The sequence below is a fragment of the Melozone crissalis genome, unplaced genomic scaffold, assembly GCF_028551555.1.
Source record: "Melozone crissalis strain CALT ecotype California unplaced genomic scaffold, PUWL_Pcris_2 ptg000090l_1, whole genome shotgun sequence".
NCBI lineage: Eukaryota > Metazoa > Chordata > Aves > Passeriformes > Passerellidae > Melozone > Melozone crissalis.
This window is the reverse complement of record NW_026535867.1, coordinates 3,791,760-3,810,044: the sequence shown is the minus strand read 5'-3', so window position 1 is coordinate 3,810,044 and position 18,285 is coordinate 3,791,760. Positions and strand designations below refer to the sequence as shown.

The following is an 18,285-nucleotide window of genomic DNA, read 5'->3' as shown; positions in this document are numbered from 1 at the left end:
GAAAAAACAGTGTTGTTTTGTTTTTCACAGCCCAGTTTTCCTCCAATGATGAATTCTAGAACCATAAAGAAGTAGATGCCATATCCAAGAAACCCAGTTTTAGGCCTATAAAAATACTTTTCAATACTACTAAACTTACTAAGTTTAATCACAGTAACATCCGAATCTTTCTAAGAAAGATAAAATAACACATCACAGCTCCACTTAGTTTCAAGGGGAAGAGTTTTCAGAGGAGTTCAGTGATAGCACACTGGCAAAATATCCAATGACTCCATTGTTAGAGAGAGCTTGGGAAGGGCACTAAACTGATTAAATATTCTCTAACAGAATATGAGGATACTTACCCTGCTCCAAAGACACACGCTGATGTCAAGACAATGTGCTCCAGAGAATTCCAAAGTTTGAAACAAATTTCACAGGGACAAAATACAGCCACTGGGGTAACATTTTGCTGTAGTTAGGCACAGCACACCTGAAGTGATCTTACCTTCAAATGCAGCATGTGGAAGGGGTGAGTGAGGCAGGAAGGTTGGACCTAGACTAGGATTTACTGGCAAACTACTGATCTACTACAGGCTTTGTAGAAAATAAATTCTGGAGACATCATGTCAAAGATTGTTTAATGCCAGCATCTTACAAAACAATAATAAAATGTTTCAGGATATCAACGTAAGTATTGATTCCATCCATGTTTTTATTGAATGACATTTACTCATTTTGATTCCCTTCTTCTTCTCTCCTCATTTACAAGTAGGGCTTAAACAACTGTTTTTCTAGAAAATGTCAATATTGAGATCTGTTTGCAAAAATTTCCCAGACCCCCCACTGGCGTAACATTCAAGTAACAATTCTGCATGATGAGTCCCTATCTCTTCATTTGCCAGTTCAGTCTCTAATGGTTGAAAGAGTGATGCATTATCTTACAAAAATAATTTGCAAGATTTGTTTGTGTATTTTAAGGAAATTCTAAAATATTAACTTTGTCTTTAAAAAAATCAGACTTTCTTACCACTTTTGTTACTATTCCATCTGGCTTGTTGGTTTGCCTCTTTTTGGAGATTACAGATAGGGTTTTTAAAAACCATAAATATTCTCCAATGAGGAGAAGTTTTGGCTCCGATCCTGGAAACATATCTGTTTCACACAGCAACAACATATATTCCCCCTCCTGGAATACCTCAGAGTTAGAGGACTTATGTAATGTAGTCTTTTGTAGGCAGATATAGAATCTTTTGTGTATTGCACAGTATAAACACATAAAAAATGTTTTAGGAGTGTTTATTTCAAATTCTTAGTTCTATCCAATCACCAAGTGTGATACTCAAAAAATTATCCCTGAACTCTAAAGTAATCTAGGCCAGATTCTGAGATCTGTGTGTGTCTTTTTGCACAGAATTATGTGCTGACAGCAAATAAGAAGTCAGCCTTAAGGCTTTTGGAAAGTCCCAGGCCATCACTTACCCAGGCCTGCATTTCCATTTACCTTCCATCCACTGACCCACATAAATTTGGCAACTTGTCCTTTCTTTAATTTAGGTCCTTGAACATTTTACCAATGTATGAACAGAATAAAAGTGGGGGGAATAAATTATGGAGTGATGTGGAAGAGGTTTTACAGAGAGCCAGAGAGAAGTTTGATAAGAGGATCCATGTTTACCCCGAAAGAATTTCCTACCAAGGTTGTTGACATAGAAACCAAGAAAGAAAGAAGGATAAATAAGAGAAACCTGCAACTGCCTATTCCAATAAGCACTTTGTTTGTCTTTCATGACCAATGAGTAAAGTGTAAACTTAGGAGTTTTGTAAGAATGTATAAAAAGCATGCATGCTATAATAAAAACAGCTTTGAAGCCTTCTGAAAATGGAGTGTGTTGCTTTGTATTGTCACTCAATTACAACAGAGTGATACCAAAATTTTAAAATATGTACCTTTGCTAATTTACAGAAACTCCCTTCAAGTAAGGCACATTATCAGTAAACTGCCCTGCTACTAAAATTGGTGTGTTGCTGATTCAAAGGCAAAGATTACACTGTTACAATTTATAACTGATTTGTCAGCATATTACACTTTGATTAAGAGGCGAACGCAATTTACCTCCTCAGCAATTAATGTTTCATATATCATACATGATAAACATGATTGTGAAAATGATTGTATCAATAAAGTATGATTTCTCTCATAAAAGTATCCTGAATCCAAACATTTTCTTCAGTCTTTTTCAAGACATTGGCACTTAAATTATATGCATAACAGTTTGCTTTGATTTCATGAAAAGATTCCTTCAAGTAATAAAAATTGATCTGTTTCCTGAATAGGCTTAAAATTCATCTACAGTAGTCTATGCTACTTTAGTGTTAAATAATGAGGTAGCACATTGTTCCAAAATTGTTCTGGATTATGTAAACCATTTGCTACATGACGTTTGGATTTCACGTTTTGTTTAGAGCTGTTTGGTAAAGCAGCACTTTCTGTCTTTTGTGGCTTCCTGGGTTTGCTTTTCTTTTCTGGAAGTTTACTACTATAATTTTTCCTTTTATCTTTTGCTTTTTCCTCTTCTTCTTCCTCCTCATCCTCATCTTCTCCCTCATCCTCTTCTTCCTCCTCTCCTAAATCCCCTTCCTCCTCATCTCCTTCTTCCCCCTCTTCCTCTTCATCTTCTCCCTCCTCTCCCCCTTCCCCTTCTTCTTCCTCCTCACCCTCTTCCCCTTTTTCTTCTTCTCCCTCTTCTTCTTCTTCCTCCTCACCCTCTTCCCCCTCTTCCTCTTCTTCTTCTTCCTCTTCACCCTCTTCCTCTTCTTCCTCTTCCTCTTCCTCCTCACCCTCTTCCTCTTTTTCCTCTTCCTCCTCACCCTCTTCCTCTTTTTCCTCTTCCTCTTCCTCCTCACCCTCTTCCTCTTTTTCCTCTTCCTCCTCTTCCCCTTCTCCTTCTCCTTCTTCCTGTCCTGCCTCTTCCCCCTCCTCTACCTCTTCTTCTTCCTCTCTTGTTTCCTCATCTCCCCCTTCTTCCACTCCTTTTTCTTCCTCCTCATCTTCCTCTTCTTCATCATCCACTCCCTCTTTTCCCTCATCTTCCCCAACACTCTCTTCTTCCTCTCCTACTCCCTCATCTTCTTCCACTCCTTCTCCCTCTTTATCTTCCCCTTTCTCTTCATTTTTCCCCTCCTCCTCTTCCTTTTCATCTTCTTCCCCCTTGTCCGCTTCTGCTTCTGCCTCTGCTCCTTCCTCTTTCTCATCTCCTCTTTCCTCTTCCACTTCATCCTCCCCATCTTTTTCTTCTTCCATTCCATCCTCACCCACTTCCTTAGGTTTTGTATTTGCATCTTCCTCAGCCTGCTCTTCTTCAGATACCTCTTCTTCCCTCCCTGCCAATGATTCTCCCAACTCCTCCTCTTCACCCTCTTTGTCTTTTCCATTTTCCCTTTCTTTTTCTTCTTCATCTTCCTTTTCATCTTCTCCTTCCTCTTCTGCCTCTACCTCTTTTTCTTCCCCTTCCTCTGTATCTTCCTCTCCTTCCTCACTCTCATCTCTTCCCTCACTTTTAACCTGCTCTTTGTCTTTTTCAGTGCCTTCCTCTTTCTCATACTTCTCCTCCATATCCTCCCTTTCTCCCTCGCTCACCATTTCTTCTTCCTCCACCAACCTGCCTTGCTCATCTCTTTGCTCTTTGCCATCTTGCTGGCTGAGCTCCTCATTCTCCTCTGCACCCTCATTCCCACTTTCTCTTTCAGCCTGTGATTCTTCTTGCTCATTTTCTTCCTCATTATCTTTTCCCTCTTCATCTTTTTCCACTGAAACTTCATCTCCGTCTTTGTTAACCTCACTCTCTTCTTCCTCCCCTAGTTTACCTTCACTGTCAATTGTTTCATCCAGTTTTTCTTTCTCACTTTCATCCTTTTCACTGCTTTCATTCTCCTGCTCCTGATTGGATTCCTCCTCATTCTTAATTTCTACTATCCTGTCTTCATCAGGTTTATCATCAGAGCTTGTTTCTTCCTCATTCAGGCTTTTTAAATCAGTCTGTTCTACACGTTCTTTCTCATTGTTTGTAGCTTGCATCTCCTCAATCTCACTGCCTTTTTCTGAGTCCAGATGTGTCACTCTCCTCCTTGCCCTGTGGACAACTCTGTGTTCATAGAAGGCCTCTTCCTTAAGTATATATTTTTGGAGGTCATTAGTACTTTCCTCAGTTGATGATGATGAAGTTACAGATACTTGTTTCAAAAACTGATGCTTTTTCTTAAGCTCCTTCTGTTCTGCACTACTTTCTTCTCCTGTGACATTTATGCTTTCACACTTGTCAGATTTTTCAACACCATCCTTTAGTTTGTTTTGACTATCTGCTGGTTTTTGACTCCCTTGCTTTTTAACAGGGCTGTATTCTTGTACAATTAATGAATCAGCCTGGGGCTGATCCCTGGGAGCAGAAGGAAGTACCTCTATTTTAAGGGACTGCTTAGATTTAATAGCTTTTGGCTTTTTATTGGAAGAATTTATTTTTTCAGTCAGAATTTGATTTTCAGTGGGAAGATTATATCTTGCATCCTCTCTGAAAAATTCAGGATTTTCCACACACTCTTTTTCCCTTTTCACTAATATGCTTTTATCCTCAGTAATTTCTTGAGCACCACTTTTCAAAGTACTATCACTTTGTGCATGCTCAGATATACCTTTCTTTATACTTTTTCTGGCCACAGGTTTCCCTACAAAGGCACTACTCTTTTCTAAATCTTGTCCAGTTGACTCTGAAAGTGAAGACTGCTTTTGTAAAGAGCCAGACTCTAATTTTGAGCCCTCCTTTGTGAAATCAGAATCCTTGTTCTTCAGCCCACCCTTACCATCTCTTTTCAGTTTCACATTTTTATTGTTCTTCTATTCCACATGAGAAGCAGAAAATTAAAAAGAAAGAAAAAAAGCATTAAAGACAAATGGCAGCAAAAGAAAAAGTTTACAAAAGCATCTGAACAAGAAAAGAAACAATTTGTGAGAGGGGATTAAAAGACAGCATAAAAGGCAGAGTATCTCACATGAAATGAATTTACAAGTGCACATATTAGAAGAATGCAACATCCTGGTAATGATCAGTGTAGTGCTACACCTTTCCCACTACCCAAGGAAATGCAGCAGGAACTGTGCAGCCAGTGCCACATGCCATAAACCAGAGCAGGGGCAATGCATGAGGCTATGCAAGCAGAAGGAAATTCATAGTTCTCTTACACCTTCCTCCTTTGGAAACCTTCTAATGCACTCACTGTTATGCCCTTTCTAAGAAGTTTTAAAATATGTTGTATTCTGCTTTAAATTTTACACTTATTTAACAAATTATGAATTTAAAAATCTAAAATAAAATTGTAATGAAATATAACAAAGTGCTGAAAAGATGGGATCACTTTAGGAATGAAATAGAAAGCACTATAAAGTACTTTAATTTCATAATTAAGACCAGCATTATTGCTCCTTTAAATATACTTCATGAATATCTGTAAATAAAATCTTTATTTACACTGTGTCCCAAAATATTTTCTTAGCAACAAACCAGTAGAAATTTATGTTATCACATGAAGTTACAAGGTGTATATAATAGCCTCTTGCTTCTTAAATTGGTGAAATATTACACACTCATCTCAAACTGCACTGGATATGTGGAGTTCTAGGTGCCTGCCAAATTCTCTCTGCCTTCATGCAGCTTCTTAGAATTTTAGGTCATGGATATTCAGAAAATTAGCAAGAGGAGGTCTATAAAATCTGCCTGACTTTTTAAAAAATTCAAAGCAAAATAATGAAGTACTAGGACAATACAAGAATTGCAGATTTTTAAACATCAGTATCAATATAAAATATGTAATTAGTTACAGTACCTTCTGTTTTTGGAGCGGTGATAATTTTAAGGACCAGTCACCAGGATTCAGCTTCATTGCATGTGTCTGCAAAAAATAGGATCTCTATTAAAAAAATAAATATATTTAATACAGAAAGCAGCATCAAAGCCCAGTTTCACTAAACAGAGCTAGTTTATGAATATTTTAATATTATGCACAGTCAGGGTGAGACAAACCTGTATGATCATTCAACTCAGCTATTTCACTTCCACTCCATCATTTACTGCTTATAAAGAGTGTGGTGAACAAATGTTAACACCTAAACTGCCTGTAGAGACTGAACACTACAGACATGTTTGAGATCCACCTTCCAGCCCATATAACCTCACCTTCCCTGTGAGGTTACAAATAGAACCTTACTTCATTATCATCACAAACTTAAACTCCACATCCAGTTTGGCACCACAGCCTTGAAAGAACATCTTCAAAGAAACGTTGCACAGCAGAATTTTTCCTTGGAACCTAATGCTTTTATCTCTTCCACATAAAGCAAGAAATCAAAAGGCAACAAAAAATACTACTGAGTGGGAATATATAATGAAATTTTGCTCATCACTTGCCATATATTCCAAATCACAGTATAATAATATTGTTTGCTGTTGATTATTAACTGCTCATGGTTTAACTATATTCTTTTTCAACACAGTGAGCATGAAGAGTTCTGGTTTCAGACTCTCAATAATTTGTATCATCAATATAACATTAAAGGTTTTTCCTCCTCTTGTCACATGTGTCAATAAGATGTATGTTGCCACAGTCTAGGAAAATTGAAAAAAACTATGCTGTAGCAGATTGTTTTCATTCAGATCCAAGAAGAGGAACCATTTATCTTGTATTTTGGCAAGTTTTCCTGATAGGCTTTTTTACAAATTTATGTTTAAAATTTTTTACATGTTTTAAAATTGATTCAGGACAGGTATAAAACTGAAAAAGAGAAGGAAGTCTAGCACATAAAGTGTGCAACATGCAAATAATGCTTCAGTAAATTAATGGAGGCCATGCTGTGCATTGGATCTGATCACATTTTTTTCTTGTAAATCAAAATGAAGTTTTATAATGTTAAATAAATGGCATGGACAAACAAACTGTTAAATTACTAAGTACTTTTAAATGCAAACAAACAATAATTCCTGTAGATGTTCAATCCCTCCAGCATAACTGTGGCTGCATTAAGGCCAGGACATGTTCCTTCTGCTGAGAGAACAAAATGTTTTGGAAAGTTGTACAAGTGATAAGGTGAACATGTTTTTTAAATAAAAGAAATATGTAGGAACAAGCTGGGGGATCACCAAATAATAAAAATGTCTGGATTTTGACCTTCTCTTTAATATGATCCACCTGTATTAAAAAACCTTTTCTCAAACAGGAAAAGATGCTCTTCTGCTTCATTTCCTGCATTTCTCTGTTGGAAATCATCAAGAAAAGCAAGGTCAGAGATAGAGATCACCATGTGGCCTCCAGCATCCTTTTCCTTTCCTTTCTGATTTCCAGAGCTAAAGCATGGGGAGGCACTGCATTACTTGGACTGCTTCATATCACAACACTACCTTGATAATTAAAACATATTTTAGCATTGGGTGATGATGATACAAAATGCATGCTCGTCTAACAGTATATCAGTATGATGTGTGTCACATATGATCTTCTGGTAGTCAGGAATTCTGCATTAGAACCTGGAACACAATTCAGTTTCTTTGTCTTCCCCTGCAAAAAATTACTGAATTATAGATCCATTACTGGAATGTATTACCATATTTAGGATGTCAGTTGTATCCCCAAGGTTTCTGTCGATATTTTCATTATCTGAATCTTGTTCTGAAGAGTCTTCACTAGGTTTATCTTTTTGATGATTATTTTCTACAAGGTAAAACAGGGGTAAATAAACAAATGTCACAGGAACAAGCACTGTATAGCAAACAGAACACCCCAATCTTATAAAATAGAGATTATTCCTATTTTAGTAACATAGAACTGAATTCCTCAGATTCTTCACTCCCCCAGCCCAAGACACAGCAAAACCACTTCCATCTCCTTTCATCATTAACAACAGAGGGAGCTCAGCAATCTGGTGAGTTGCACAGTGGTACAGTGCACTGTAGATCTCTGACCATTTCTGCAGGCTTTAAAAGCCTAAATATTACCTGGGAGAGAGATTCTTTTGGATAATCTTTTTAATAATAGTGTAGCAATTAGACCAAAGTAGCTGCAGTTGTGTTATATCCATTGCACCTTATCTGTGTTATAGATGGAGAGACAGTGAGTTTCATGCAGCATTATAAAAATGTCCCTACATCATTAAGCTCATCAGGTCTATGACCATTTTGTACAGCACAAAACCTGAGGTTTTAGGTCTAAGAAAACTCTAAAGGAAATTCAAATTTCACTGGATTGCTTTCCTGGAACCAGAAATGCTACTGGACATGCTGGCAGATTTAAAAATAACCACCTTCACTCTATGAATGAATTACTTTCAAACTAGATTTGGCTGTCCAGTAAATCTGAACTAACAGTTACACAGAAGCTTTGCATCCTGCACTCTTCAGCATTGTTCTTTCTAGGAAATCACACAGACCCAGGATGCCAGACAAGTCCAGAACTGCTCTAGAGAATCTGTGCCAAAATCCAGTGCTCTATTATGGTTATCCAGACTTTTCCATCAGCTGGAATATTACAAATCCTTATTATCTTAGATAACAAAGAGTGAAGAGTACTTCTGCATTTCCAAGTGAAGAAGAAAGGTCCTGTAAGAATTAGTAGACCTCTTTTCTTATGTTTTCTTATCCAAGTTCCTTGTAGGCTTACCTGTGTCTTTAACATTGTTCCTAACTTCTTTTTTTCTGTAATTCCTTTTTTTGTGTGTGTGTGAAAACAAAATAAGTAGTTAATGTTCTTACAGTATTTTTGTGAATCTTATTTCTGAAGGCTTAAGGAACCACAGGTACAATCAACAAATTGTTTTTCTTTCACTCAAGCCTCCTCTTAATCTTTAAACTTGTTTTGCAAACATGAACAGTGTGAGGCAATTTTTGTCTGCATTTCTCTGCTTTCATGCCTGTATGCTGCCAGACTGTCCTGAGGTAAGACTGAATCTAAACCTTCTTTCAGGTTCAAACTGCAACATTTGTTTATGAATTTTGAGTCAAGCCATTCTTATCAGAAAACAGCAGCAAGATGTGGGGACACTTCACCTTTCTCATGGTCTCCATCCCTCCCAGATTCAGCTTTAGGACGACTTGCAGAAAACCAGAATGGGCTGGTGTTGCTTGCCACAGGCAATGAAGATTTCAAGAAGCTTTTCCCCATTGCAGGCAGAGTTTGTGCCATTCGAGCAAACTGCTCTGGTGACCTTTCCTTTAGGAGATTGAAAAACAATAAATTGAGAAAAAAGCTAGAAGAACAAAATGTAAGCAATCTCTCAGACTAATCAGTGGTATTTGCTGTTAGCTTGGGATACAGTGTTGCAGCTTAATAAGCAGAAACAAATATCTTTTAAAATTTTAATTATTTATAGTCCTAAAAAGTGGACAGGTACATAAGGAGATTTTTAAGATCATCTCTATGGAATGATTTCAAGTAATCCTAAAATATAAACAAAGGAGAAAAAGAAGTTTTTCTTTCTATCTAAAATGAAAATCTAATCTCTCAAATAACATCAAGGTATTTAATCCACAACATCAATGCATTTTTATGGAATTAATTCAGGTTTTGGTACAGTTACTTCTCAGACAGGTAAGTGAAATGATCCAATTCATTGTGATATTTAAGAAAATCACATGAAATGTGTAGTGGAGATAAAAGAGCAGAAAGTAATACTTTAAGTAGCTACATCTAATATTCTCCTTTGATATTTTATAAACTATGAAATTGTTTAATATATTCAAGGGTTCAGAGGGAACAGCAAAAGAGTCAGGTTCTTGATATTTTTAAAAAAAATATTTCTAAGATAATTTAAAAAAATGCAAAGGAACAGGTTCTACATTTTAGACCCAAAAAAATTACAAACCCAACTTGAATCTCTTTCACAGAAATAATCAAGCAAAATCTGACCAATACCTACTTTTTTTCCTCCCACATCAATTTCTGGGACTAGGGTAAATCGTTTTTTTTCATGTTATACATTAAAATTAGACCCTTAGTTTAAGAAGGTAGATTCAATTGCTTGGCATATGCTGTGATTTAGCTTTTAAAGTGGTTTTGATTCCTGAAAGAAGTATTGCAACTCTGAATACCTCTGAGCTTACCCTTTCTCGACGCCGCATTCGTGCTGCTGACAACTGCAAAGTGTTTGCCAGCACAAAGTCCCCTCTGCTTTGAGAGGCAGCAGCAGTCAAACGAGGCTCATACAAATCTTCCAAGGGTATTTCAGATCCTTTAGGCCTTGGAGCAGCAAAAACCAGCATGTGACAGCCCCCACAAGAAACCTACAGCTCAAAAAAAGGTCTGATTAGTTCATTTGCAAGTATCAAGGATGCACTTTTCTTACAGTCATGTCTAGGGACTTAGATGATAAGAAAGAAATGTAGTAGAAGTAGGACATAGCAAATGGCTTCAAATTTAGTTCCCAATTACACCAAGATAAAAGTACTTAATTACATTTATTAATGACTAGTGATCTAGGTTCACTTCTTAGTTAAACACAATGTATTTGTACTGAACAGAAGACAGGACAATCAAATTTTTATATAAAATATAGCAAAGATGTTTCCACTGATTTTCAAGAGACATTAGCTGTTTATGTTGATAAAAGTCACTTGAAAGCAATATTGATAGTTTCAAACCTACATGTTTTATTTTTTTACAAAATCAGCAAAATGCAAAATAAATTCATCATCCTCCAGTAGACACAATATTATTATATAAAGGTGAGAGTTTTCACTTTTTAGAAAGTTTAAAACACTCACTGCTTCCAATAAAACTTCCTTCACCTCTAATTCCAGTAAACAAATAGAAGTGATCAATAAACTTCTGTTGCAAATTTTGTTCAATCTTGAGTCATGTTAACATTTTTGATGCTGACAATTCTCTGACATTTCCTCCACACCTCAAGAAGCAGATGAAAACAACTTCCCTTACACAATTCTCAAAAAAACTACTATTCTTGCTTTCCTGTCCAGTTTGGATTAAAAAAAAAAAACAAACTCAAATTTTCTTGAGGTTTAAAAATATCCCACTGCACAAAAAATTGTCAAAATTTAAAAGATTACTCTCTGGTGTTTACAGAAAATATATAAATTTCCCCATACTTTCAACTATCCAGGAGTAATAAATAATTCAGTTTATGAGCTACCACAGCTCTGAAGACCAAAACACCATAGCACAAGGGTACTGAATAAAACCCTGAAGAGGAATCTGCATGTCAAGCCCAAGCCAAAGACATTCCAAACTAAATGAACACTGTGCTTAGCATAGATAGTTTCCTCTTTCCTTCAGTCTGTGTTGGCCATTAATTAAATGTTACAGAAAGAAATAATTCTATAATGATATTTCAGCTCTCATTAATAATGGGTTTCATAAAAAGATAAATATTATGATTTCTGAGAGAAATTAACAAATGTTTTACCAAAAGGACTGTGAACTTCAAGAAATTGTAACACAGAGTGGGATCAAACAGATTTGTAAAACTCTCTTCTCCAAAGCCTAACTTGCCATGTCGTCCATCTCCAAAAGTAAACATCAGGCCATTCTCTGCATATGGGAATAAAAAGGATGTTAAAACAAAGATTCAATAGAAAACCATGACAGAACCATCATAAAGTAACAGGCTATGAAAATAAGAAATATTTCCGTTCCAAAAGCAAAATCTGAACAATTATTTTTAGAACTTCAACAGAAGAATATTATTAAAAAAATATGAATGTTTTCAGACAAAGTGCTGCCGGAGATGTTGGTCTACACAATTTGTAAAAAAACCCACCCCAACAAAATAACAAAATTTAAACTATACAGAAAAACAATGGCTTCTAAACAAGAATATTTGTTAGCAAGGCATAATTAGGAGGTTATAATTGCACAAGAGATCCAGAGTTATGCATGGCATGGCTGTGAGTCAGAAATTCCTGTTGAATTCACCTTTCTCACTGGCTCATTTCACCCTTAGAACCAGTAATGGATATGTCTGCTCCTGCTCATTGTATAAGGAAAGCTTTTACAGCACAATAGAGAGTTCTAGAAGTGGTTCCAGAATTTTGCACTCCCATACCTGCTATCACAGCAGTGTGGTTTTCCCCACATGCAATGTTACAAATTTTATGCCTCTTCAAGCGTTTCACAGGCTTTGGTACTGAACTTTCAAACACAAAAGTTCCATGTCCCAGCTGCCCATACTGTCCAAGCCCAAAAGTGTAAACATCTGTCTCTGAAAATAAACAGACAAAGTTAACAACAAATATGCTGATACATATATTATTTATACATATATTTATTCTATTATGTATTGTATATATAAACAATTAAATACATAATACACAATACATAATATAATATATAATAGATAATAGATAATAGATATATAATAGTTATATATTATTATATATATATCTATTATATTATCTATTATCACACTGCTTATAAAAATATATTTATTATATTACTTATATTTTTATTTATCAATATAATAGCCTACATTCTATTCTCCAAATGGAAGGTCACTGACATAAACATCATAAAAAATTAATTAATTAATCAATTAATAAATGTGCCAACTAATCAATAAATTTATCAATTATTAATATACAACAAAATTAAAGAACAGGAATTGAAACACTGAAATACACACAGAGAAGAATTTTTAATGGTTCAATGTGTGATATATTTTCCAACATAAATGCAAAATAATCCACTGATCACATGTAAACAAAGCAAAGTTAAAAAAAACGTATGGGAATTTACAGACTGCAATCAATTCAAGACTATAATGTTTGTACATTTATATGCATTTTCACAATAGCCTCATCTTAATTACTCATTAGCTCCATGAACACTGTATGGCCCTAAATATAATAGACAAGACCTCATAATTTGTATGTAAGAAGAGACTGGAACAGTAACAGAATTGGTTTCAGTATTCTGCTCAGCTACCAAATCAGGCCTGCAATAAATACAGAGAACACTATAATTGTGTTATCTTGTGACAGAATAATCATCTTTCCACATTTATATTTTGTCTGTTTAATGGACTGTGTGTGCCAGGAAAAAGAATGAGAGCTTCTCCAAAGCAATAAAGATTCCTGGTGTGTCCATCCCTGGCACTCCATCACTACAGGGGAAGATTGTGAAGCTTGGAAATCTTGATGAGGTCATGCTTGAACTGAGAAGTTCTTTGGGAAAAAAAGAGAAGTTTTCCTAGAATTTCATTTCCTGCCTCTTTTTCTTTTGCATGTAGGCAACAAAGGAAAAGTGAGAGAATTCCTACTCAAAGCACTTGAAAAATTATTATGAAAAAACGAAAAAGATTATGAATTGACAAAAAATATTCTATGTTAAATTAAAAGAACTTTCCAACTTCAAAGGAACTGTGATGAAATAGTACCTCTACATATGGAAATGTTCTTTCTAGGAAAGTCTTTTCATTTCTGTTCCTTATAAATTGTTCCATAATAAGATGTCATGAATTCACACCATAAACAAAAAAGCACAATGGTCTCAAATTTTTTATAAATTGTAGACAAAAAGTATTGAGCAAACCTGGCTTATTTTACTAAATGTAATGGTAAAGCTCCCTCTGCTGGAAATTTTAGTGCAAGACAGTAAAACCTTCTTGGGAGCTTCATAAAGTAAAAGAAGTAGCAAGAATTTTCCTATAATATTTAGACTTCCTGCATAAAAATCAAGAAACTACATCTGAAAGCTCCTGAAAGACAGGAGCTTTCTCTAAGCAAACAAAAGTCTCATCTTTATTTTAGTAAACTGTTTTCTCAGGATGACTGATTCAAAAAATTCTGTTTAGAAGTGCTTAATTTCTTTAAACAATTTTTGTAAACTGGCAGATTTTTTAACTATATGGCTTTATGTGATTAACATAATTACTTTGAATGAACTACAAGTTTTTTCTTTAATCCTAGCATCAAACATGCAAAGTCTTCTGCATTTTTGTTGAGAGTGAGATGTTTTCAAATGTCAACTTTAAAAGTGCAGGGAATTTTTTCTTTCTTGTGTTTCTACTGAAAATGAGGGAAAAGGCCAATCCCAAGCCAGGTTAGAGTGCCTTTATATGATGAAGAATTTCTTCTGCTGCCTTTATAGACCAGTGGCACCTAAATGTGCTCATTCTAAATTTGCTTCTTAGTGAATTATCAGGGTAGAGGAAGAAAAAAACCTTGCACCTTTCTTAAATGATTCACCACTCTGGTGCAGAAGTGAGGTCACACCTCACTAATAACCCCCTTCAGTAGAAATGAGTTATTTCCTCCCATCTTGTCTTTATAAATGCATGGAAAGAGGAGAGTATGGAAAAGCAACCTCACACACTTGATAAAATGGCAGGGGTGAATTTCATCATTCTGAGCACAGCAGCAGCCCAGGAGAGGGCCCTTGAAGGATAAAGAGAAATGGTTGCAGAGGATGCACAGAAGACAATGGCTTTGCTGTTCCAAGTGACCTGCAGCACCTGAGTGCTGGAAGAGCTGCTTCTTTACTTCCTAGTCCTCTTTTTGGAAGAAAGGGGATATTTCCCTGTAGCTGTGCTATCTTCCATCTTTGCAGGCATCTTTTGTAATCTCTGTGATCATTTGCACTATCAATAAAACACTCCTAGGCAAAAAGCTTTATAGCTTCCATATTATTTTTTACAACATGCCATTTGCTGACAGAACTGTATGGGCTCAAAGAATGTTTTTCAGAATCATGCATTCCCTGCTATGCATCTAAGGCTACAGATGAAGCTAAAAATCCACAGAACTAAAAGGGAAGCAGACAGGTAAGCTTATATCATAGTAACATAGAATGGTTTGGGTTAGAAGAGACCTTAAAGATCATCTGGCTCCAACATCATGCAATGGGCAGGGATACTTTCCATTAGACCAGGTTGCTGTCATCCAGCCTGGCCTTGAACACAGGGATGGGACATCCACAACTTCTCTGGGCAACCTGTGCCAGGGCCTCAACACTCTCACAGTAAAGAATTTATTCCTAATAACCAACCTAAACCTGCTCTGTGTCAATTTGAAGCCATTCCCCCTTGTCCTATCAGTCCAGGCTCTTGTAAATAATCCCTCTCTATTATTTATTGTAGGCTCTCTTCAAGTACTGGAAGGCTGGAAGCCATTAGATCAGCCCAGAACCTTCTCTTTTCCAGGTAAAATAACCTCAATTCTCTCAGCCTTTCCTCATAGGGGAGATGCTGCATCCCTCTAATCATCCTGATGGCCTGTCCAAATTCATTCCCCTTGAACATCACCATTATTATTATTATTATTATTATTATTACTACTACTACTATGACTATTATTCCAATGAACTATTCACTCTCACAATAGCTTTATTTTTAAACAGTTTATGCTGAAAAATGTTACTGTAAAAAATAACTGTCAACACAATGTTCATTAATTCAGAATTAGTAGCTGGATTTGGGGATTTCAGTATAAATAGTATACAGACTTAAGAACGGTTTGAAAAATCTAATAACCCTATATGGTCTGAATTGTGAGTTCTGACAGGAAAAGGTAGAATTTTTATATCCTTTTTGTCCTCTTTCAAAAGGGTGCCTTGGCTTTCTTTTCTTTTTAAAAGACCTTGAAACAGAAGATGAAAAATCCAACATTTTACATACTAATGCACTAATGTTCTTATGTCAAACATTCTATTCTCAAAGGTCTGCTTCACTTTTTCCTTTGAAGAGCTATCTTTGCTTTCCTTCCTTTCAGAGAATGAAAGGAAGTAATATATCCTCCTATAGAAAAAATTATTCCCAGAGGATCTGTCCTCATCTGAAAAAAAACTGCAAGAGATTAAGGCCACTCCAAATAATCCGTTTCCTCTTTTCCAATTTCTAGATTCAGATTCATTATTTTTCTACCTTTTAAAACACCTTATTGAAAAAAGCACACAAATTAGGATTGCTGCTCACCCATATTTAATTTGAAAGTGATGACACCAACAGCTTTCATTTGCAGCAGGAAGTACCTGCAGGCATTGGGGGAACTTGGTGCAATTCTCAGTCTCTGAGTGAATGAATCTGAGATGAGGACAGGATTCTCTCAGACTGGCTGACTGACTGCCATGAAATTAAAAGCTTTGTGCTATCAAGATTTTGCATGATAGAATTTTTAAATGCAATTCTGCTTATTGTCTACAACAATTGCAAATATTAAAGGCAGAGGTAACAATAGAGCTTGTAAAGATGATGGTTTCCAATACCACACTTAACATTTCTGAAACCAATATTTTAAAAATTGGGCTTTTTCCTAAATTATTGCTGTCAACAATTTAATTCTTGTTCTCTGAGAAAAATAATTGAGTTTGTCATTTTAGAATTTCATAGGAAAAAACCCAAAGAATTATTTTAATATATACTTTCTACCTTTTACTCTGATACTTGTAGAGATTGCAAGTAGTACCTCGATTTAATAGCCCAGATAACAGTGGTTCTCACCACACAAAACTGCCAATAGTATAGACAACAGTCATGAAAAAGAAATCATATTAATTGCTTTGGAATAGACTAATTACACATGAGAGTCAGGAGGAAACTTGCCTTATACTCTGTAAGATAACTGAATTATGCTTTCTTCTAATTTGATAAACTCTAAGTAGAGATGATGTCGAGAAATGAGCCAAGATGAGCAACAGTTTCTCCATGTGACATTTTCTCTTGTGCTTTTGCTATGTCAAATGAGATAGATGAAGCAAGGGAATATTCAATAGTCACACATTCAATTCTCATTTTCTGAGACTGAAATGTCATATCCTTAAAAGCTGGAAAGACCCTGAAAGGATGAGAACCACAACAGTACATATTCTGTTACTAAAGGCAAGCAGCATCCATTTTCATGGAGGATGACACTTGAAATTCAGAGTTTCTTCAAAATTGTATTACTTTCTTAATTTATGAAAATGAGCTTAAAAGAGGTGTAAATGTTTCTGCCCCTCTTTAAAGATATCTCATCAGAATTCTCAGTTTCTGGTCACACCGTAAGATGTAATTTAGGACCAATTTCAAGTGAAGTTTCTGGTGAAAAGCCATTAATGTACGTATGTCACAGTCCCTTAAATTTTTTAGTAATGGTATCTATCTCTCTTCACAACTCTTTTCTCAAATTTTGCTTTGAGTCAGAAAATGTTCTCTGTGTTAACACTTCTGACTAAGTATCTCTCATTTGATACAAAAATGCCAATATTCTCTACTGTTTCACTCAAAGTGTCTTAGTCAGAAGTTCACATTTGTCACTTTTTTAATAACAGCTGAATCACATTAAAAAACATCTATTTGATTTTTCACTCTTATCACAACTAATAATCTTCAGGAAATGTATTTTGTTGGAGGATATAGTTTTCCTCTTTTTTATGACTCAACTAGGTCCTCTGGCACTCAACACTTTGATCATAAACTGCCAGCTCAGCCAGCACTGAATTTCTTACTTACTTCTACTAAAGAATTTATTTCCATAAGCAAGCAAATCTTACATATATGTATACTTATTACAGTATTTTCTTCACTGCATTTTTCTATGGCATTTTTATCTTCCTCTTTGTTCTAGATTGTACAGATTTCACTATAATGATGATGGCATCCAGGTCTGTATCTTTCTTCTAAATCTCTATAAAGGTTGTTGGTTATAATGATTATTTTTATCATATGAAACACCATTAAATCAAAATATCTACTGGTTGAATTCAGATTTATGGTTAAAAAAATAATCAATGACGATAATCAAATTCTTTCTACAAAACTTCACTTTATAACTCATAAAATAATGCTATGATTTATGCATTTGTTGGTCCCAAATGACCATTTATGGCCATTTTTATTTATGGCCATTTTTTCACTAATAATGGTAATCTGATTTCACATAAATAAATTTATTTTGTGACATAGAATACTGTCAGGGTAAGACTGTATCTTGGTGGAAGAAGGGAGACAAAGGCAGTGAAATGTAGACAAATGTTTACATTACTTCCTGGATTAGCTACTGCTATTTCCTCTTTGCAGTTTTCCCAAAGGAATTTTAACCTAGCCAGAATCTTGCAGCTTGACTCACCACACATAATCTTTCCCAGCATTTCACTTCCACCTTTACTCTTTCCAATGCCTTGCAGCATAACACCACTCAAAGTCTCCCTCAGTTAGATTTTCAGCTTATATTTTAGAAAGTTTGGCTACATAACTTGGAATGCACACCACAAGATTGTCAAGAGACAACCACAGAGAATACAGATTAGAATAGAGATTTAAGGACTGATATCTATACGTCC

General features: G+C 35.5%; 1 protein-coding gene across 1 annotated transcript in view; it reads right to left on the bottom strand.

The window, feature by feature from the left end:
* Window positions 1-1,532: 1,532 nt before the first annotated feature.
* RPGR (retinitis pigmentosa GTPase regulator) overlaps window positions 1,533-18,285 on the bottom strand; it is a 38,362-nt gene continuing 21,609 nt past the window's right edge. Inside the window, exons 8-15 of the mRNA XM_054291309.1 lie at window positions 12,077-12,232; window positions 11,438-11,562; window positions 10,119-10,298; window positions 9,066-9,228; window positions 7,628-7,734; window positions 5,857-5,922; window positions 3,101-4,870; window positions 1,533-2,908 (exon numbers count right to left, since the gene is read on the bottom strand). Coding sequence (XP_054147284.1) covers window positions 2,345-2,908; window positions 3,101-4,870; window positions 5,857-5,922; window positions 7,628-7,734; window positions 9,066-9,228; window positions 10,119-10,298; window positions 11,438-11,562; window positions 12,077-12,232 — 3,131 coding nt within the window. The 3' untranslated portion in view covers window positions 1,533-2,344. The remainder of the gene's footprint in view (window positions 2,909-3,100; window positions 4,871-5,856; window positions 5,923-7,627; window positions 7,735-9,065; window positions 9,229-10,118; window positions 10,299-11,437; window positions 11,563-12,076; window positions 12,233-18,285) is intronic.